Below are 22,252 nucleotides of genomic sequence, written 5' to 3'. Positions count from 1 at the left end.
GCCCAGGTGACCCAGGTTCTTCTAATCTCAGCTCTGTCACCTGCTGTGCCTTATGACCTTGGGCAAGTCACTTGGTGCTCTGTGTCTCTGTTTCCTCATCTGAAAAAGGTGTATTAAATATAATTTCTCCCTCCCTTTAGATTGAACCCCACCTGAGAAAGAGACTGTGTATGATTTGATCATCTGGTACCTATCCCAGCACTTAGCACAATGTTAGGCATGTGGTAAACATTTTGAAACAGCATAGCTTAATTGATACAGCCCAGACTTGGGAGTCAGTCTGTTCTCTTTCTCCACCCCCCACCTCTTTTCCAGGGGATGGCTATTATCTGGCTGTGGGAGGGGCTGTGGCCCAATACAACTGGTCCCACATCACTTCAGTGCTCCAGGACCAGAAATTCCAATGCCAACTCATCGACTACTCAGAGGAATTGGGCATGATCAGCATCCAGGGCCCAGCCAGGTAAAAGTGGTCCTGGGAGATGAGGGGTGGGTAGGGTGGGTGATACACTACCTGGGGAGGAGGGCAAGGGAGAGATCTATGAACTGATGACCAGCCATCTTCCTAGTAACCAAAGGTGGGCTAACCCTAGATGCCCATATTTAAAAGTGGCTGTGATAGATTCCCCTGTGGGTTTTCCCTTTCGATCCAAGCGTTGGCCCAGCTAATTAGGAGGGTAAACCCAGGATGAAGGAAGTTCTGAAAGATGTCTGGGTCAGGTTACTCCCCAGCCTTTTAGCCTCCTAGCCACTAGCAACCCAGCACCTGACTAAACATTGTAGTGTTTGTAAAGCACTTACTATGTGCCAAGCCCTGTACTAAGCCCTGGGGTAGATGCAAGATCATCAGGTCCCAGATGGGGCTCACAGTAGGAGGGAGAGCACGTATTGAATCCCCATTTTGTAGATGAGGGAACTGAGGCACAGAGAAGTTATGAGACTTGCCCAAGGTCACAGAGCAGACAAGTGGTGGAGCTGGGATTAGAATCCAGGTCCTCGGACTCCCAGGCCCATCTTTCCACTAGGCCTTGCTGCTTCTCTCGATGCCAGTGACGTCTGAAACTATGTCTCCAAGTCCTCTCTGCTGGTGAAGGAAGGATGAGGATTAGAGCCAGGGTATTCTTGGGCTTCTCAGATCTGGGAGGGCTCGAGCAGATAAGGGGAAGGAGGTTCTCTCAGCAGCGGATCTTGGGGTTGACCACAGGGAGAGGCCAGGCCCCAGTAAGACTGATGGCTACCGACCGATGGAGGGAGGACAGAAGGGAGTGGTGGAGAGTGGATGATTGAAAAAGAAAGCCAGTGGGAGTTCTCTCCCTGCCCAGCATGATCTTTTTGGAACTTTCTAAACAGGCAGGAGGGCTGCAGTGAGGTGGAAAGAACTGCCCAGCTCTCTCCATGCTTTCTGCCTCATCAGCTCTATTTTTCCTGCTGCTACTGAAACAGCTGACATTCCAGACCACTTTCCTTCACTGCCTTATAGCATCCTCAATTTGGTGAATGCAAAACCTCTCTGAGCTACTGGTGGACGGTGAATGGGTCTAACAACTCTGTTGTATTATATGCCTCCTACCACTTAGTTCGAGACCAGCGTGGCTCAGTGGAAAGAGCCCGGGCTTGGGAGTCAGAGTCATGGGTTTGAATCCCGGCTCTGACATTTGTCAGCTGAGTGAGCAGTTACCTCATCTGTAAAATGGGGATTAACTGTGACCTTCACGTGGGACAACCTGATTACTCTGTATCTACCCCAGAGCTTAAAACAGTGATCTGCACATAGTAAGCACTTAACAAATACCAACATTATTATTATTATTAGTTCAGTACTCTTAATACAGTCAGCACTCAATAAATATCATTGATTGATTGATTGGAAGCTCACTTAGCCCTCCCTCTCTGTTCCCCATCTTCCTCACCCCCATGTAAGGCTGCAAGTCCTGCCAGTGAGTGGGTGAGCTTGGGTTCTCAGAAAAAACTTTGGCCAATCTCCTGCTCCATCTCTAGTCCCTCCTTTTCCTCTGGGCTCTGCCCAGCCTCCCCAAGGGTTCAAGGGCAAGGTGCCTGCTTTATGATCTTTCAAAATGCCACCAGATGGTGTTGTGAATAGTTGGGTTGGCCTGACCTAAACTGAAAGTCACGGCAGGGATGATTTCATTTGTCCAGGGATCCATCCCTGGTGCCCGGTTCTGGCTAAATCTAAAGGCACGGTAGGTGCAGGACTCAAGGAGTGGAACAACAATTGGATTGGCCATTTTTCCAGCCATCTAGTTCAGCCAGTTTCTCACTCTGTAATATTCCCAGCCAAAAGCTGTAAACTCAATGGGCTCAGGTATCCCCCCACACAGTTTGTAGCTTAGGATTGTCCCCGTTCTAGGACAATTGTTCCCAGTCCAGGACAGTGGGGGACATTTGTGGTGATAGAGCTCTCCCAGACAGAGCTTCCACACTTCCTGGACACTGAACAATAATAATAATAATAATAACTGTTTTATTCGTTGAGTGCTTACTCTGTGCCAGGTCCTGCACTAAGTACTGGGCTAGATACAAGGTATTTGGGTTGGGCACTGTCCCTGTCCTACATAAGGCTCACAGGAAACTGAGGCACAGAGAAGTTATATGACTTACTCAATGTCACACAGCAGACAAGTGGCAGAGCCAGGATTAGAACCCAGCTTCTCTGATTTCCAGGCCTGTGGTGTTTCCACTAGACCATCCTCTCATGACCGGGTTAGTGCATAGGGAATGGGAAAACTCAATCTGGCAAACAATTAACGGCACTGGAGTGCTTGCTCTGTGGAGAACACTGCACCAACCACTTGGGAGAGAAAAATAGAAATGGTAGACAAAATCACTGCCTGCACTTGGATCTGTGGTCTTTGAACATTTGATATTTACCCCGTCCCCGACCCCACAGCACGTATGTACATGTCTTCAAATTATATATTATAAATTACTTTTTTATTCACATTACTATCTCCTCCTCTAGGCAGTTAGCTCATTTGGGGCAGGGAACAGGGAATGTGTCTTCTAATTCTATTGTATTATACTCTCTGAAGGGCTTAATACAGTGCATAGCACAGAGTAAGTGCTCAATAAATAATACTGATTGATTGACTGCCTTCAAAAACCTGACAGCCTGTGGATCCCCAGGGCAGATGGAGCAACCATGCAGGCTAAAATCCCATGCAGGTGTCTCTTGCCTGGGGTTGGAAGGGGAGTGTCTGAGATCACAAGGCTGTAGTGGCAAATGTGTGATGGGATAATGTTAGCCTCATGCCTGTGTGCGAAGCTCCCAGCCACATAAGGCTTTCAGTCAGTAGTTTTAATAATGAATGTCTACTGGGTGCAGTGCTCTCCAGTGAGTGCTTGGGAAAGTACTAAAGAAGCAGCAGATGTCTTCCCTGCCCACAAAGAGCTTACACTCTAGGAGGGAAGGCAGACATAAAAATATTTACACTGAAGGAATGGGAATTCTAAATTGAATGTTCAAATGACTGTACATAAATTCAAGGCCAGGAGGTGAGTTTTTCCATCCCATTTATCCAGGCTGAAGCCCATTTAGATTTCGTTACCTGCCACCACAGACTCTTGACACAAGGGATCTCATTAATTTGAGGGGATCCTTTGTTAGGAAGCCATAATTGTCTGCTTGCATTTGATGCCTGGAAATATTGGCTGAGAGTATAAACTTAATTTCTCAGACTATCATTTACACCTGGACCACCTACCAGCCTTCAGTGTTTTAAAATCCACCACCCTCATGCAGCCCCAACCTGACCCAGTATATGTTCTGGGCAGGATGGGCTGTGTTTTCTATTTATCTGTAGCCTGTGGCTTCATTTCTGCAGCCAAATAACTCCTGGGTGTGGATAACTATTCCATGTACTCTGGGCTACTGGAGGGCCTTCCTTTGGTAGGTTCTAAAGGGTTTATTTCTGACATGCAGGCATAGTATTGTTCCTCCTTTCTTGCTGGACATTGGAGTGCATCAGTAGTTGGTGCATCTCTGGTCAGACACAGGCATTTGGGGCTGGACACTGAACCTACTGGAGTCCCTCCCTGGGGCATTTTTAGCAAGTACCTTTCCCACTTTGGGGTTGACATCGACTCCCATTCCCAAAAGAAGAGCTGCCCTGTGGACATTCTCCCTACCTTACTAGGTCTACCCGTAACTCCCTTGCTAGAGCAGTAGATGGGAAGGAGGGGACCACAATCAATCACTCGTATTTACTGAGTGCTTACTTTGTTCAGAGCACTGTATTAAGTGCTTGAGAGAGAACAATATTACAGGCACACTCCCTGCCCACAATGAAATTACAGTCTAGAGGGGAGACAGATGTTAGTATAAACTATGAATATGTATATGAGTGCTGGGAGACTGGAGGCAGGGGAGTGAATAAAGGGAGAGCATCAGGGTGATGCAAAAGGGAGTGGGAGAAAAGAAAATGAAGGCCTAGTCAGGGAAGGCCTCTTGGAGGAGATGTGCCTTCAATAAAGCTTTGAAGATGGGGAGAGTGTCAGATTTGAAAAGGGAGGGTACTCCGGGCTAGAGGCATGGAGGTGGGCGAGAGGTTGGGGGCACAATAGGTGAGACTGAGGCACAGTGAGTAGGTTAGCATTAGAAGAGTGAAGTGTGTGGGCTGGGTTGTAGTAGGAGAGTAACTAGGTGAGGTAGGAGGGGGCAAGGTGATTAAGTGCTTTAAAGAAGATGGTAAGGAATTTTTGTTTGATGCAGAGGTGAATGGGAAACTACTGGAGGTTCTTGAGGAGTGGGGAAACGTTGACTGAATGTTTTTGCCCTCTATGAAGAGCTCAGATCATGGGGAGCAGTGGCATCGTTGGAGGTGGAGAGAAAGGAGAGGGGAGGGGAGGAGAGGGAAGGAGAGGGGAGAGGAGGGGAGGGGAGGGGTGGCAAGACGGAAGGCTGGTTGGATGTGAATGGGTGGCAGAGTATGGTAGACAGCTGACCAGAGTGTGGGTGGTCAGTGAAATGTTGGGGAGTGCATGGGTCAGAAAGGAAAGAGAACCAGGGCACGGTAGGCTGGAGGAAGAACATTATAATTCAACCCAGGGATGCCCCAACCATCCAGCCTGACATGGTAGTTTTGTTCTTCCTTACAGTCGCACGGTCCTCCAGGAAGTCCTAGACACAGACCTGCGCAACGAAGCCTTCCCTTTCTCGACTCACAAGCTGGTCAGAGCTGCTGGGCACCTGGTAGGTACCGGAAAACCTCAGTCCTAGCTTGGGTCTCTTGGCACAACAAAGGGAGAGTATAAGAAATAGAACCCCTTGCTCAGACCCACAGTGCTCTTTCAGTGCTCTCTTAACCAAATCTGCAGAAAAGATGGCAAACAGACTAAGAGATAGGCCAGGAGGTCATGTGATGCAGGGACTCTGGAGGAGGCAAGAGATTACATGATACCAGCCCTAGCCCATCAGCCAGGACTCTGTATAGCACAGTGTAGAGCAGGGAGTTTAATCCAGCTATTCCAGAGCTTAGAACAGTGTTCGGCACATAGCAAGCGCTCAACAAATACCGTCATCATCATTAACAAATACAATTTAAAAAAAAAAATTGAGGCTGGATCCCAGTGGATCTGGCGTCTCGTGTCCTGGAACTGGATGCTGCGTCAGTGAGCACAGGACTGCATCCGTAGGTTTCACCCATTTTGTCTTTAAGTGCGCCTAGGGTGCGACACCTTCCCTCCTGCTCCATCCCCTCGACAGTCCACTGTCCTCCAGGAAGCCATCCCAAGCTATTGTGCTGGCAAGACAGGTCCTGATCTCCGGTGGCTGCCCAGAGAAGGGATGTCTCAGGCAGGCAGCTCACCCAGAGCCAAGTGCCTAAGATGGAAGCAGATAGAACCATCTCCCCTACTCTCCGATCCTGGACTGAAACAAGCTAAATGTGGCCCCATCCTAATCACCGAACCAAAATATACTTCTCTGTAGCCTTCTCATATCTGCATTTCCTTGCAGGCACACTCCTGTGTCCCTCCCTTTATGGCTGGGGAAGTCACGGTCCAGGGCGGCTCGGAAGCTTGGCTCGAGTTAGTGGTAATGTCAGGAGTGTGAACTCAGGGGTCCAGAGTTCTTGTTCTAGAAGGAGTGTGTCCTAGTGGATAGAGCACGTGCCTGGGAGTCAGAATGTTCTGGGTTCTAATCACAGCTCTGCCACTTGTTTGCTGTGTGAACTTCATTCAATCATACTTACTGAGCACTTATTGTGTGCAGAGCACTGTACTAAGTGCTTGGAAAGTACAATTCAGCCACTAATAGAGACAATCCCTATGCAACAATGAGGTCACAGTCTAAAAGGGGGGACTAGTCTAGAAGGGGACAAGTCACCTCACTTCTCTGGGCCTCAGTTACCCTCATCTCTAAAATGTGGATTAAGACTGTGAGCCCTATGTGCGATAGGGACTGTGACCGACTCAGTCCCTCGTATCTATCCCAGTACTTAGTACAGTGTCTGGCACATACTAAGAGTTGGAAAAATGCACAACTATTATTATTATCATTAATAAATAATATTATGAACCCTCCCTATTTATGCCCTTGAAGCCCAACCTCAAACTCCTGCACCCACAATTACCACCCCTCACCCAGTGATTCACTCAAGAAGAGAAGTTCCATGAGTAACTTAACATTGGGCATGGGGACTGGGCTAGGTTGGACAGCAATGTCCCTCCAAGAAACCAGAGCCCGAAAGCCCTGGCATTACACCAGCGCATAAGCTAACTCAATGGCATAATATGGGTGCCACTTTCGGCAAAATCACCCAAGTCCACCCAAACTTAAAGCATTTCTCCTGAATAGTCTAATTTTCATCACTGAGCACAGTGCTCTGCCCACAGTAAGCTCCCAATTATTACCATTTAGTGGCTGGTTCCTTCCACCTACAGCCCCCATCCCAAATGCTCCAAGGCCATCGTGTTCTCCTCCCAGGATCATGTTGACAATGCCACTCCTTCCAAGGGTACATGATACAAGTGTGCAATGGCTAAGATATATTTGACTAATTTATTGGCAACCCTGGGTGTCCTTCGCTGATTATAACCCACCCCACTGAAGGGGTTGAACTGTGGCATGTTCATGAGCTGTGTCCTCTACTTGGTTTTTGCACACAGGATCTGATTGGTTTGGAATATTTGCCAACCTTCTGATGGAGAGAAATTTCTAAAGTGTACATTTGGTGAACTTTCATTAAATCCCTGTTCTCTGTCCCAGGTAATGATAAATCATAGTGGGACACCCAGAAACCGAGACTGAGAGGATGTTTCTGAAAAAATTGTTTGGGGAGGCCAATCTGGGGGACAGAGAAGAGGTTGAGAGGGAGTCCTGGAGGGGTCATTTTGGTGGAATGTCAGAGGCTTCTCCGGGAGGGGTAGAAGCCAGGCTCACCAGACTGTCCCACCTCTTTCTTCCCCGGCTCTGCCCCATTATTGCTACCCTGATGCCTGACGTAGCTTACGGGACTTAATCAATGGTTGAGTTGGCAAGTTACTGCAGCCATTTATCCAATTATCTCGGAGGACTTTGCCAAATATAAAGTCATAGTTCACAGTGGTAGCAATCCTTCAAGGAAACTTTCTGGGCCATGGAGTTCCACAGAAGTGGAAGGGAAGGGAATCTAGGTGCTGAGTAGGAAAATACCAGACACAAAGGTGTTCAGCATCATATTTATACCAGTAAGATTCAGACCAGCTGGAAATCGGACTGACCAGCATCAAACCCGATGAATACTCTCCCAGACAGAAATTCTCTTTCTTGCCCAAAGGACTGGGGTAGGAAGAAGAGAAGGAACAGGTGACATTATCTTTCTTACTGTCTGGTGTTTTGAGGCAATGAGAGGAGCCACTCCCCTTCTCCTTCCAGCATCCAGAGCAAATTATTCATTCAATAGTATTTAATGAGCGCTTACTATGTGCAGAGCACTATACTAAGCACTTGGAATGTACAATTATCAGCCCCACCCTACTCATAGCTGGCCAGAGTTCAGAAAACCCTGTCTCAGTTCTCCAAATGGGCAGGGGATGGGTGAGTGAGGACAGGGAGAGCTGCAGTGCTCACAGACCAGCATGGGAGAGATCAGACTGAAGAATACATCTTGAACCCTCTGCAGGAGAAAAAGCTCGATTCCAGTCTAGCAAATAAATTACAAATAAATTGCAAGGGTAGAAATACCAGAAAGAGTTTTCAGCGGAAAAAAAAAAGCCTAAATATTTTTCTCGATGTCTGGGAGCTCCTTCCTCACAGCAGGCTCTCTTCCTGTCCCGGGGGGCAGAGCTGGAGGGGAGACTCTGTCTTGGTTATTTCCTGCCTCGCGCTGCTGAACCTTGCAAGGCAGTAAAGAGTAGACAAGCAAGACCCGGAGTCCTCTGATGTCAGCACCCGAAGTTACAGGGCTCTGACCTCCACCCCAAAGACAAATGATGTTTAGGGAATGAGGTTATGTATTCCAGCCTCCAGCCCAGGACTCACTGCCTCTCTAGGTTGGGGAGCCGGTGGGGATTGTTTGTGGTTCTCCTGCCCAGCCTTGTCCGGAAGGGGCTTGGTCTTATTTTTCTAAATGCTAGGAAAGCAGAATAACTTGAATTTTTTGGATAGAGAACCCATTGTTGTGTATGTTTTTCCTCCCCTCCACCCTGGCCTCTCCTCCACTGTGTGTGAGGGCTGTGAAAGCTTTTGCTGTTCTGTGTGGGGGCTGAGGAAGGGTGGGAGGGAGAGGAAGGGAGAGAGATAGAGAGAGAAAGAAAGAAAAAGGAGGGGCGGGGGAACCAGGTGTGATGGGGAGCTGCTGAAAAAGGAAAAAAAGAGAAAAATGCAAAAAGTAGTTTTTCTGCTGCCGGAGATGGCAGCTGTCCATGTTGATGTTGGCCACCTGACTCCTCTTCCCTGTGGCCTCCTGGGGGCATTCTCTGCCCCCTTGTTCCAGTTCCCCCTCCCCACTCCGCCCCCCGACATTCGCCTGCTGGCTGACTCCTGCTCCCTGGCAGATGAGAGCCTGTCTGCAGCCTGGCTTGCTGTGTGTGTGTCTTGTTCACCTGCAGTGAGGCTAGGATGGGAGCAGGGAATTGGTGCCAATTCTCAAGGCCGAGCTGGGCCCTGGGGGACTGTGCTTCCGAGATGAATCTGTCTCGTTAGACTGCTGCCTGACCAAATACACACACTATCTCTCTCTCTCTCTCTCTCACTATGGGGACCTGCATGTACACTTTGCATTTGCAGGCCAAGAAAGAGGCCCCTATCGTGGCTCGACTTTCGGTACTTATTTTTTCCTGTGGTATTTACTAAGTGCTTACTGTGTGCCAGGCACTGTGCTAAGCACCGAAGTAGATAGAAGCTAATCAGGATGGACATAATCTATGTCCCACCTGGGGCTCAGTCTTAATCCTCATTTTACAGTTGAGGAAACTGAGGCACAGAGAAGTAAAGTGACTTGCCCTAGGTCACACAGTGGACAAGTGGCAGAGCTGGGATTAGAATACAGGTCCTTCTGACTCCCAGGCCCATGCTGTATCCACTAGGCGATGCTGACTTCTCCTAACTCTTTCACACTGCTTGAGAGTGATGAAAGTGGACCAGAGCTGGAAAGGTGTTTCCCTGGGGTCTTCCAACCCTGACCTCAGCAGAACCCCTCACTGCCTCTTCCACCATGCCACACTTTGCTAGCCCTCACACCTGTCTCTATTGCCAGGGAAGCCGCCTGAATGATTTCTCTGTGCCTGCGGGAGAAGTTTGGGATCGGAGCTTGAGCGCTTCTGTGGTGGGTTGTCACAAGCTGAGCACCGAAATGTAAAAGTCAAGTGAAGCCCAATGTTAGCATCACCTTGGAGAAGGGTCACTCTGTCTGTCAGCCTCTTGTCCCACCTCCCCAGTTTGTCCAGCAGCTCCATCTAGGTGGAAACCGGGATGCCATCGAGAAATCTGCCAGTAACCACCCAGGATCTGTGTCCTATGGTGATTGCAAGGAGGGTCTGTGCTCCCCTCCCCACAACTGCCCCTCCATGGCCCAGAATTCCACCAGTCCTTAACTGAGGGTCTGAATGCTGAGGCTTCCATTGGAGAAGCCTTCTATGGCTTGATGTGTAAAGTGGAAAAGTTTGTTTCTGGCCTGTTTCTGTCTGATGTAGGGTCCATCTCCAAGGGACACCGGTGACTAGCTTCTAGCAGATGTCATAGCCCAGATTCCATCCCTGCCCAGGCATGGGCTGGGAATGGCGGCTTCTGAGCTTGCCCTTGACTCTCACAGGAACTGGACTCCCAGAACTGGAACGGAGCTCAGGGAGCAGAGTTGGAGTCAGACTTCTCCATGCTGTGTGATCTCCCTTTGCCATGGTAGAGTGAAGGTTTAGTAGGGAACTCCCTGAGCACTCTTGCCAGAGAAAGGGGCTTCAGGAGCCTTGACCTCTTCTCTGCCACCCAGCGTGGCAGTCAGTCAGCCATCCTACTGAGCAGGTGGCAATTGCGGGCTGCCAGTAACCAGCTGGCTGACAGAGATGCCCCCCCGGATTGAACATCAAACACAGTCTGTCACGTTCTCTGTGGGATGGAGCAGTCCTGGTTCTGAGGAGACGGGCAGCTTGCCAACTCCAGCCTTCTGTCTGAGAACTGGCACCTGCTGGGGCTGGGTGTCTCTCCATTAGTGATCCTGGTTCTGCCTGAGGGCATATCACCTGACATTCAAACCCGGCCTGCCTGCCTTCCTCCCTAGAAGCCAGCTTTAGGAGATTGTAAATTCTAGGTTCTTTGACTGTAAGCTCGTTGTGGGCAGAGAATGTGTTCATTATATTGTTATACTGTACCCTTCCAAGCTCTGCACACAGTCTTTTCTTGCCTTATGCTGTCAAGTCTTTTCCGTCCCATAGCGACTCCTTAGACATATCTCTCCCAGGATACCCCCCTCCATCTGCAATCGTTCTGGTAGTTTTCTCGATAAAAATACAGAAGTAGTTTACCATTGCCTCCTTCCGCGCAGTAAACTTGAGTCTCCGCCCTCGACTCTCTCCCGTACCCCTGCTACCTAGCACGGGTGAGTTTTGACTTGTAGCAGATTGCCTTCCACGCTCTAGCCACTGCCCAAGCTAGGAATGGAATAGATATGCCTCTGCCTGACTCTCCCTCCCATAGCCGAGTCTGGTAGAGTCCTGGAAACTCTCCAAGTGCAATCCTGAGAGGTGCTGCACACACTAAGTGCTCAGTAAATGCAACTGACCGACTAGGAGAACCCAGGGACTGGGTTTCTGTTTATCCTGATCACAATCCCTTTGGACTCAGGTCAACAGAACAAGGACCAGGACTCCGCTCCACAGAAGGAAGCAGGCCCAGGGTTTCTCCCTGCTCGGGAAACAGTATAGTCTAGTGGAAAGAGCACGGCCTTAGAATCAGGAGACTTGGCTTCTAATCCTGTCTTTGCCATTGTCTGCTGTGTGACCTTGGTCCACTCACTTAACTTCTCTGTGCCTCAGTTCCCTCATCTACAAAATGGGGATTCAATACCTGTGCTCCCTCCTACTTACTCCATGAGCCTCATGTGAAACCTGATTATCGGTATCTACCCCTGTGCTTAGTACAGTGCCTGGCTTATAATAAGCACTTAACAAATACTACAATTATTATCAGACTGCAGAACTGCATCCAGTTCAGTCTCCCACTGCCAAGGTGCTGGCTTTTGTCCGCTTCCTTCCTCTGCACTGCCCTCAGCTTGACTCGTTATCTGGTCATTTTCTAGAGGGCTGCTCAGGAGTTCTTGCCCCAGTGCAGGATGAGAGTTTCCACTCAGCCCTCTGCTGTTTAGCCAGAGCCAGAGAGAAAGGCTTATTGTTCAGGGCAGATGACGGGCTATTGGATGGCTGCACGTGGAGAAGGGAAACAGGTGATGGGACACGTGCAAGTTCCCCTGAACCGGGCTTCCTATTAGACTCCAATTTCTCAGTGGTCCAGGGGTCCCAACAGGTCCATGGAAAATTTTGTGCATGTGTAGCTGGGCAGGGAAAATAGGGTTTTAGATGTCAGGCTGAAGCCTCATTTCGGCTGGTGGTTCATACCCTACTGAAAAGGGCATGGGATTGGGAGGCAGGAGTCCTAGGTTCTAGTCCCAGTTTTGCCATTGCTCTGCTGCTGCGTGATAGTGGACAAGTCATTTGATCTCTCTGTAAGCTCTTTGTGGGCAGGGAATTTATCTGTTCATTGTCATACTTTACCGATTGCTTAGCGCAGTGCTTTGCACACACAAGCGTTCAATAAATATGATTGATAGAATGAACATGGAGTGCACTATGAGTAGGAGAGCAGAGGTGCAGCCCATTGTGAAATGATCACAAAAGTTGAGTTTTGTTTCTATGAGCAAGATCCACTCAAAGGCAAATTACCCTGAGCATGATGTGCCCTGAAGTCATAACCCAACAGGCCTGGGTAGGTGCTGTCTGTCTTTGCCAGCCTCATGAGCCAGCTATTTTTCCGGATTCCGGCTGGGCTTCTTAGCTTCCCAGAATGCCCTGAGTGGTTCTGGGAATTGAAATTTTCACTGCTGTTGGCTGCGCCCCGCGGCAGACAATCCCCTAATTGCAGAGCCAGGTCTAGAACTTGGGTCTCCCACTCCCTAGCGCTGTGCTCTTTCAACGGGACCGAGAGCAGAGGGAGACCCAGCCTAGAGGGCTGGATGGTGCCTGTTAACAGACAGGGTGCTCCAGACAGCCTTGATTTCGGTCTACCCACCTCCCTCTCCTCTCCCTATTATTGGCTCCATTAAGTACCATTTATGTAAGTTTAGTTCTGCCTCATTCATCACCCACCAGTTGATAGAGCAGGAAAGTGAACAAATGGCAGTTGGAGAGCTAAGTGAGGACCCTCTTTCCGACCGGAGGCCAGAGTGCATAATTAAACTTGTCTGACGGGAAAGTTGCCGGCTGGGAGCCGCCGGCGAGCAAGACGGATGCCGTCGCCAGCTTGTTAAAAAGGCACGGAGCTTTTAGAGGCTGTGTGCTTAATGTGATTAAGACCTAAACGGCCGATCCTTCAGCTGTCATCGAATCCTGGCCCCATGTCGCTAACACCAGCTGTGCACACGGGGCCCCAGCCTGGTCTCTAAGATGGGGCCAACTGCCATCTCAACTGGCAGATGCTGCAGGGGCTCAAGGTTTCTCCACCTGCAGCAAAGCACCCGGTCTAGTGAAGCACGTCATAAGAGAAGCAGTGTGGACTAGCGGATAGAGCACGGGCCTGGGAGTCAGAAAAACTTGGGTTCTTATCCCAGCTCTGTCACCTGTCTGCCATGTGACTTTTGACAAATCACGTCCTTCATCTGTAAAATGGAGATTAAGACTATGAGCCCCATATGGGGCAGGGACTTGGTCCAACTTGATTACCTTGTATCTACACCAGTGCTTAGAACAGTGCTTGACACATAGTGAGCACTTAACAAATACCATCATTATTAATGACAGATTCTCCCCCTGGGAATTATGGAGTGGCCCCATTCAAGCAGCGAAGATGCCGGGACCAAGAACCTGTGAGGAAGAGTTGATGATAGTGCTAGTGGCTTGCCCGACGCCTCTCACCCCCTCTTTCTCCAGCTTTCCCAGTTCCCGCTGGGGCAGTGGATGCAACAAGTGAGCTGGAGGGCTGAGGTGGAGCGCAGTGCAAAGCACACACAGGAATTTTAGGTACAAAACCGGTTTAAGAACAAAGCGACCTTAGCTTAGCAGTCTACAATGCCGCGGGTAGTGCCACGGGTAAGCCGGAGGTGGCCAGGGTAGCCGTCCAGGTAGCCTCTGCAGAAAATAATAAAATAATAATAACTGTGGCTTTCGTTAAGCACTTACTATGTGCCAGGCACTGTAATGACTTCTGGGGTGGATACAAGCAGATCGTGTTGGACACAGTCCCTTTTCCACGTGGGGCTCACAATCTCAATCCCCATTTTACAGATGAGGAAATTGAGGCACAGAGAAGTGAAGTGATTTGCCCAAGCTCACAGAGCAGACATGTGGCAGAGTCGGGATTAAACCTCATGACCATCTGACTCCCAGGCCTGGGCTCTAGCCACTACACCATGCTGTTCTCCTCTTGCCACATATGTAAGCCAGGTGTCTCCGAGGCTCCTGCTGAGCTGATCCAACTTGTGAGAATCCCTTCCGGCAGTAACCGCCCTCACTGATGGCAGAGTCCTGTAGACAAGCCCCTCAGTCAGTCAGTCATATTTATTGAGCGTTTACTGTGTACAGAGCACTGTACTAAGCGCTTGGGAGATTACAATTCAACAATATAATGGACACATTCCTTGCCCTCAATGACCTTACAGCCTAGAACGGGCAACAGGCATTTATGTAAATAAAGAAATTACAAATACATACATAAGGGTTGTGGGTCTGGGCCGGGGAATGAATAAAGGCAGCAAGTCAGGGTGATGCAGAAGGGGGTGGGAGAAGAGGAAAGGAGGGTTTAGTCAGGAAAGGCCTCTTGGAGGGGATGTGTCTTCAATAAGGCTTTGAAGTGAGGCGAGTAATTGTCTGTAATTGTTTGTTGGATAATTTGTCTTTTGGATGTTTCACCTGTCCCCCAAAGGGCAGGCTGCGACACTCCATGAATACTGATGGTGAAAATGAGGTGGGAATGAAATGGGCCTGGCTCTTCCATCCTTCTCCCCAGTTTGTCTTGTTCCAACCCTGTCCACCTGCCACTGTTTCTGCAGTTCTTCTAGAAGGGTAGAAAAGCAAAGAATTCCAGAATTCCTTTCAGACGGAGTGCAGGTGAGAAATGGGTCCCTGGTGCTTATCCAGTTATTTAGAAGTGCTTGTGTTGAAGAGAAGCATGCTGTTAGCCCAGGCCCCAACACTGCATCTCCACTAGAGACTGAGGCCAGGCCCAGGAATCCACAGTCCATGCCCCCGGGTCAATGACTCTCTTCCAAGCTCATGCTCTTGCAACTGTCTGGCTTCTCCGACCCAGACTCCCAGGACCCACGGAGAACTTCATCGGTCGGTGGCTCACGGACAAACTCGCATTCTGTCTGCAAAGTGAAAGGTGTTGACAAGACATCCCTCAACACCGAGAGCCTCCAGTACTGATCGGTGCAGGGGGGGCGAAGAGGGGCAGGGTTACGGCCAAGAATTCGCAGTGGATAAATTGGCTTGCCACCAACCAGATGTAGGGGGGGCCGGGGGAGAGAGAGAGAGAGAGAGATGGGAGAACTCTTGCTCCCCTGAAAAGCATCCTGTGCAAAGCCAGAGATTCAAAAATGACGAAGGAGAGGAAGGGTCACGCATGACTTCAACAGTCTGTCATTTTCACAGCTCCAGATGCTGTTGTCAAACTCGCCGTCGTGCCTCTCTCTCTCGCCAAAAAATGAATGTGAGGCTTCTGATTGGACGATGATGTTGTCTTAAATTCCTTTGTAAAGCACTTGGATTTATGAGCAATTCAGAGAGTCCTGGTATTCCGCGAGGACCGGAATCTCAGGAAGTCTAGTGGGCTCCAGGGGCCACCCGGCAGCCAGCTGTCCTTCGCAGCGTCCTCGGGTCTTCTCCAGATGTTTAGGTCCCATCCAAAGGGACCTCTGCCTATCGCTGTTCATGCAAATCTCCTCCGGCTTCCCGGTTAGAGGCTACAGCCAGAGGGTGGAACTGTTAGATGAGCAAATAGCGGTCTCTTCGGCTCCAAACAGTAGATGACCTGGCAGTCTGACTGCACAAGCCAGCTCATCTGCCCGTGATTGACAGCTCCGGGTCTTATAGCTCGTTGTACATCTAAGTGATAAAGTGGTTTTCCTCTTTAACTACTATTAGGGCCAAATTAGGGCCTCTGTAGAAGGGAGGCTCCGGCCTTTGGAAAGGGGCTATCCGAGCAGAGTTTAGACTCCATTAGTTCGGGAAAGAACATTTTCAACACTCTTCATGTTGTTTAAGCGGTCACCAGGGAATTCTGTCTCTTTTCTGGCTATTCTTGAGGCTGCACGAGGCAAACAACTTAAAGTGAATTGTTGTATTTAAACTACCATCTAAGAAATAGTATGCATCTTTCTGATTAGATGCTCGGCTAACACCTTCACTATGTAACTCGGTTTTTCCCATCCTTGCTTTTATGAACATCATTTGACGTGGGCTGCTAATAATGTACTATACTAAGCCTTGGGATAGATACAAGGTAGTCAGCTCAGATAAAGTCTCTGTCACACCTGGAGCTCAGAGTCTAAGGGGGAGAGAATATATATATTGAATGCTCATTTTACAGATTAGGAAACTGAGTCACAGAGGCCCAAGGCCACACAGCAGGCAAGAGGTGGAGTCAAGATTAGAACCCAGGTCTTCCGACTCGCAGGCCTGTGCTTTATCCACTCGACCATGCTGCTTCTTAAATTGTCATAGCAAGGATTCAAGTTAAACCTAAAAAGAACTTCCCAATTGTGAGCACTGTGACACTCCAAATGTTCCTCTCACTTCTACATTTTTCCAGTTTCAAAAGAAACCGAAATCATATAGCTGGTTGTCCGTGTTCTTCTATGTGTCCTAACTTACGTTTCCTCCACTGGTGTTATAAGAGGTATGAGCTGCACCCTGCCTTGCTTATCCTGTTGCCTCCGTATCATGTTGGAAATATGCATCGGGAATATGTTTGGCAGAGATGAGAGACTGCTAGTGGCTTGTGGCACAAGTGCAATTTCCCGATCATTTCCCCTGTGCAAGTTCTCGGTCCCGACCAAGGCTCGGGGGGACTCAAGGGAACCTTCACTCTCATGGGCAGACTCCATCAGTCGATCATATTTATTGAACACACTTTGTGCAGAGCACTATAACAAGCTCTTGAGAGAGTACACTGTAACAGAGTTGGAGATGTGCTCCTTGCCCACAGAGAATTTACAGTCTAGAGGAGGAGACAGATTTCAAAATTAAATATGGAGATGGGCATAAGTGCTGTGGGGCTGATGGTGGGGGTGAATAAAAGGTACCAATCCAAGTGCAAAGGTGATGCAGAAGGGAGAGAGAGTAGGGGAAATACTCTGATGAAATTGGGCATTTCTGACAGCCCTGTCTCCCCTTTTAGACTTTAATTTTCTGAAGGCAGAGATCATGCCTCCATCTTTAACTCCCCTCAGCACCCAGAACCAGGATCAGCCCACAGGGCAGTTCTTACAGATTGCAGACTGACAGACTAACTACTCGAAGACTTTGGCATCTTTCCCCCTTCGATTTTGAAGACTCAATCACCGTCTCAGGATGGACAGGGCAGAGTGTGCCAATGCCATCGGCCCAGAGGCAGGGGAATAAAAAAATGAGTCACCGATTCTCACTTGAAAACCTCCAAATTTTAACATACGAATTTGGGGGTGGGGGGGGAAAGGGAGTGAGTGACTAAGCGTCATTAAACTAATCAGCCCAGTGAAGGACACAAGTGAGCAGAGCAGTCTGGCAGAATACAGAAGCTCTCTCCTTCAGCGGGATCTGGGCCTCGGCAAATCACCCTAGGCAGTTATGAATCGACTCCCTGTCAAGCCCATCAAGCCCCGTCTCAGATCGTTTCTGTTTCTCCACCGTGATAAGCCCTCGGCTCTTCTCTCTCCTCCCTCACCCCTCCCCAGACATCTGGCCCAGGTTAACCCCCCCATGACCCCTCAGCCCTTTCTTTTGCACTGGACTCTCAAACCCTCCTCCTTTCATCTCCCCCGAACCAGAAACAGGTGAGAATCGGTAACCTTCAGTGAGAGCGGCAGTTGGGCTGGTGGGGAAGGAGGATGGGACTGAGCAGCTTTGACAGATTCCCATCAGCAAAATGAGCTGAATAATGAGTACTTGCCGTGGGCAGTTTTTTTTAATTTGTTTTTAATGGTATCTGTTAAGCACTTACTTTGTGCCAGGCACTGTTTTAAGCACTGAGGTAGATACAAGGTAATCAATTTGGACACAGTTTGTGTCCCATGTGGGGCCTACAGTCTTAATCCCCATTTTACAGGTGAGACAACTGAAACACAGTGAAGTTAAGTGACTTGCCTATGGGCAGTTGTCATTAGAGACATGAGCTGGGAGAGGCCTGGGATTCATATCTACCAACTCTATTATATTGGATTCTCCTATGCTTAGTACAGTCTTCTGCATACAGAAAGTGCTCAATAAATACCACTGATTGATTAATAAATTCCATCTTTTGTGGATGGATATTAAATGACAACCCTGAACCATCAGGCATTATTGATTCTCTTCATTTCAGGGGATCCTAAAGCACCCAAACGCTGCCTACTGACTACCTGTCTTGGGAATGGTTCAGCCTCAGGACAAGGGTTTCCTGACTTGGTGCCGGGGGAGGTAAAAAGGGGCAGGAGACTGGACAACATCTATCTATCATTTCTGTACAACAGTTTGGCCAGAAAACAAAGCCAGGAGATGGGTGGATAAATTGTGAGCTGTGTTAGAGAACCTGAGTTCTAATCCTTCCTCCACCATTTGCCTGCTTTGTACCTTAGACTAGTCCTTTCACTTCTCTGAGCCTCAGTTTCTTCCTCAGTATAATAGGGATTTAAATGCCTGTTCTCCCGCCCCCTTAGACTGCGAGCACTGTGTGGCTCAGGGACCATGTGCGTCCTAATAATGTTGGTATTTGTTAAGCGCTTACTATGTGCAGAGCACTGTTCTAAGCGCTGGGGTAAACACAGGGGAATCAGGTCGTCCCACGTGGGGCTCACAGTCTTAATCCCCATTTTACAGATGAGGGAATGAGGCACAGAGAAGTTAAGTGACTTGCCCACAGTCACACAGCTGACAAGTGGCAGAGCCGGGATTCAAACTCATGAGCCCTGACTCCAAAGCCCGTGCTCCTTCCACTGCGCCACGCTGCTTCTCAAGATCATCACGTCCTGATGATCTTGTATCTACCCTAGTGTTCAGTACAATGTTTGGCCCGTAGTGCTTAATAAAAATTACAATTACTGTTATTATTAGTAGTAATAATAGTAATCATACAGGGATTGAGGACTCCCCCTTGACTTCTGCTCATGTGCAAAGTGGGGCTGGCAGAGCCCTCAAAACACTCAGCGGAACCCCACATTTGACTAGGTGGGCCACCTGGAAGTGAAGGCAGAACCCCTTCCCCGTCCCCCTTGCTGGGACCGTGCCTACCAACTCTACTGGAGTCTACCCAAGCGCTTAGTACAGTCCTCTATACACAGCACTCAGATGTAAAGTGCTCTGCACACGGTGTGTTCAATAAATATGATTGATTGACTGATGGAGTCTGGCCATGAGAGCGAAGGTTAAATAACACCGACGGATTGTTAGGGTCCCTGTTAAGCAGAAACGAACAATAACATCATGCAGTGCCAAAAAAGGAGGGGGTGTGTGTGTGTGTGTGTGTGTGCAAGAGTGTACACTCCATACACACACACACCTCTGACCAGCTGTTGAATAAAGACACTGAGTTAGGATGTTCTTCTCTCATTATGCCATTAGATCACTCAGGCAGAGAGAGGTTTGTTCGCTTGAATCTCCAGTCAGGAGGACTTGGAGCTTTGAATCTGCAAAGGCAGAGCTTTTAAGTAACCAGGGCTGGTGATCTTTCCCTCCTAGGCAAGAGCATAGCTCAGACCACAATGCCCATATCGGGGAGGAGGATGCTCTGAATGCATCTCCATTGGCATGAAGATTCTTTCCGCAATTAAGCAAGCAAGCGTGCAGTAAAGGCACTTCATTATCAAGTAACTGGCACACAGGGTAACCCATGGGCATGATCTAAGAGAACAAGTCTCTCCTGCAGCAGTTGCAATAGGGTAACTGACCTCTGGACATCTCTGGCTTTTCACCTTAACAGAGAACAGAGGGAGTGTGGGTTGTTGAAAGCCACAAACAATATAAAACCTCATTTGACAAACAGGGTCAACTGCTTTCCATTTAACCTCTGCCAGATCTACATATAAGTAACAAAGTGAACCTATGTGAGTTCTGCCTCCCCTCCTGAAAGGGCAAGGTCTAGCGAGTTTGCATTTGTCTCTGACCTTGTGACCCTGAGCAAGTCACAACCTCTTTAAGCCTGGCTTTTCCCATTTGTCCTCCAAACATCCCTGGGGAACAGAGGAAGACCAACATTATCGTCATCCTGATTTTAAAGACAAGATCATTAATAGCAAAGTACTCCTTGAAGTGATGTCTACTTACTCTGTTGTCCTCTCTCAAGTGCTTAGTACAGTCCTCTGCACATAGTAAGTGCTCAGTAAATACCACTGACTGATTGAAGCATTCTAGAAAATAAAAGCAATTGTTCAGAGAGGTAGCGTAGCCTAGTGGAAAGAGCATGGGCCTGGAAGTCAGACGACCTGCGTTTTAATACCGGTTTTGCCACTTGTCTGCTGTGTGATCTTGGGCAAGTCGCTTCACTTCTCTGTGCCTCAATTACCCCATCTGTAAAACGGGGATTAAGACTGTGAGCCCCATGTGGGACATGAACTCTGACTAACTTGATTAACTTTTATCTACCCCAGCACTTAGTACAGTGCCTGGCGCATAGTAAGCACTGAACAAATACCATTAAACCAAAAATAGAGAGAATTCACTTAGACTTCCCTGGACCCGCTAGCATGTACCTCTACTCTTGCAAGCTGGGCAAATACCCAGGATACCAAGCTATTGGGCTGAGCCTCCGAAGGAGAAATTTATGGGCCGTGATGATATCTTGTGTTACATCACCAGAGTGAGAGTGATGGTAATCGGTGGAGTTAGAGAATATCCCCCTCCTCCTCAGGTCGATAGCCAAATGTCCTGTGATGTAGTCAAGACTCAACATATTGAATTCTGGGTTGGGGACCTATTAATGAAAATGCCTGATCACTGCTCTCTAAGAGAAGCAGCATGGCCAAGAGGATAGAGCACGGGCCTGGGAGTCAGAAGGACCTCAGTGCTAATCCCAGCTCTGCCACTTGTCTGCTGTGTGACCTTGGGCAAGTCACTTCACTTTTCTGAGCTACAGTTACATCGCCTGTAAAATGAGGATTAAGACTGTGGGCCCCATGTGGGATATGGACTTTATCCATCCTGATTATTTTGTATCTATCTCAACACATAGTACAGTGCCTGGCATAATAAATGCTTAACAAATGCCATTAAAAAAAGAGAGTGCATCGTCTCAACCTCATAGCAACAGGACCCTATGCAATTTAATGGAATTTAGCACATTGGGATCTCACTGTCTGATCCTCCTGGAGTTCCCAATGTCCTCCCAATGTTCTCAATGGGAACAGGCAGTTGAACTGGAAACTTGTCATGAAACCAACCCAGAAAGAGCGGGGCTAAGATTTCTCTTCTGGAAATGGATCTCTTTTGCCCTTATCAGTCCTAAAATATAAAAACAACAACCCTGACCCTGTCAGTGGGATTAATGAGCTTGAGGTCAGTTATCGACTGGCCAATCACCTCCCGTGGTGATTGATTTAGCATCTGACTTGGGCCTCCCACTTCCCTCCTGCTCCCTAATGAGGGTCACCACGTGTGTCTCACAGATGTTCTCTCTCCTCAGTCGGGGAACACCTCCCCTCTGCCCCCAGTACAATGTCATCTGACATGGGATGGATGAAGGGGAGGCAGATCGAGCTCCCCTCTCGGCTCTGGTTCAAGAAAGATCTGAAGGGCCATCTCCCTTTGCTTTCTGATTTCACTGAAAGTAACTGAGAATAAAACCTTACAGAAGCTGATAAGAGTATTGCTGCAAGTGTCAAAGGTGCTTGGTTTGGGAGGTTATTTTAGTGTCTTCCATGAAAAAGAAAAAGGAAAGGAAAAGGCACCAGGATATTTGACCGGACTGTCAGATCCTGGTCAGGTACAGGGTCTGGGTACCAAGATCAAGCCGAGGAACGGCCTGGGGTCAATTCGAGCGGTGAATTTTCACCATCAGAATGAAAGCATGTGACAACTAGCTAAATATGCTAAGAATCCAAGTGTCTGGAACCTTCCTTCCAATTTCTCACTCCCTGCCCGAACCACCCCGACACCTTGAGGTCCTCTCACTCCTACTCAGGGATTGTGGCTACCCAGCAACAAGAACTGGAATCTGAATTTCTTTGGCCTCTTGCTCACACCTACCCAGGACTTTTTAGGGGGCCTAGGGGAAGCAGCATGGCCTAGTGGATAGAGCCATGAGCCGGGAGTCAGAAGGACCTGGGTTCTAATTCTGACTCGGCAACGTGTCTGCTGTGTGACCTTGGACAAGTCACTCCACTTCTCTGTGCCTCATTTATCTCACCTGTAAAATAGGGATTAAAGCAGTGAACCCATATAGGAG

General features: G+C 48.7%; 1 protein-coding gene and 1 non-coding gene across 3 annotated transcripts in view; one reads left to right on the top strand and one right to left on the bottom strand.

Annotated features, from left to right (window-relative positions):
- Window positions 1-22,252, top strand: part of SARDH (sarcosine dehydrogenase) — a 94,286-nt gene that overhangs the window by 51,273 nt on the left and 20,761 nt on the right. The window contains exons 16-18 of one of the 2 annotated variants that reach the window (XM_029063127.2): window positions 316-463; window positions 5,116-5,209; window positions 14,948-15,048. In XM_029063127.2, the coding sequence (XP_028918960.1) occupies window positions 316-463; window positions 5,116-5,209; window positions 14,948-15,019 (314 nt within the window). In that variant the 3' untranslated portion in view covers window positions 15,020-15,048. Of the gene's footprint in view, window positions 1-315; window positions 464-5,115; window positions 5,210-14,947; window positions 15,049-22,252 lie in introns of those variants that run through there. The other variant, XM_001505570.5, reaches the window with a different exon arrangement.
- LOC114811521 lies at window positions 11,041-11,178 on the bottom strand. Its single transcript, XR_003759218.1, has one exon. It is a non-coding gene; the product is annotated as a small nucleolar RNA SNORA7 (small nucleolar RNA).

The sequence above is a fragment of the Ornithorhynchus anatinus genome, chromosome 4 (genome assembly GCF_004115215.2).
Source record: "Ornithorhynchus anatinus isolate Pmale09 chromosome 4, mOrnAna1.pri.v4, whole genome shotgun sequence".
Lineage (NCBI taxonomy): Eukaryota > Metazoa > Chordata > Mammalia > Monotremata > Ornithorhynchidae > Ornithorhynchus > Ornithorhynchus anatinus.
This window is presented reverse-complemented; position numbering and strand designations above follow the sequence as displayed.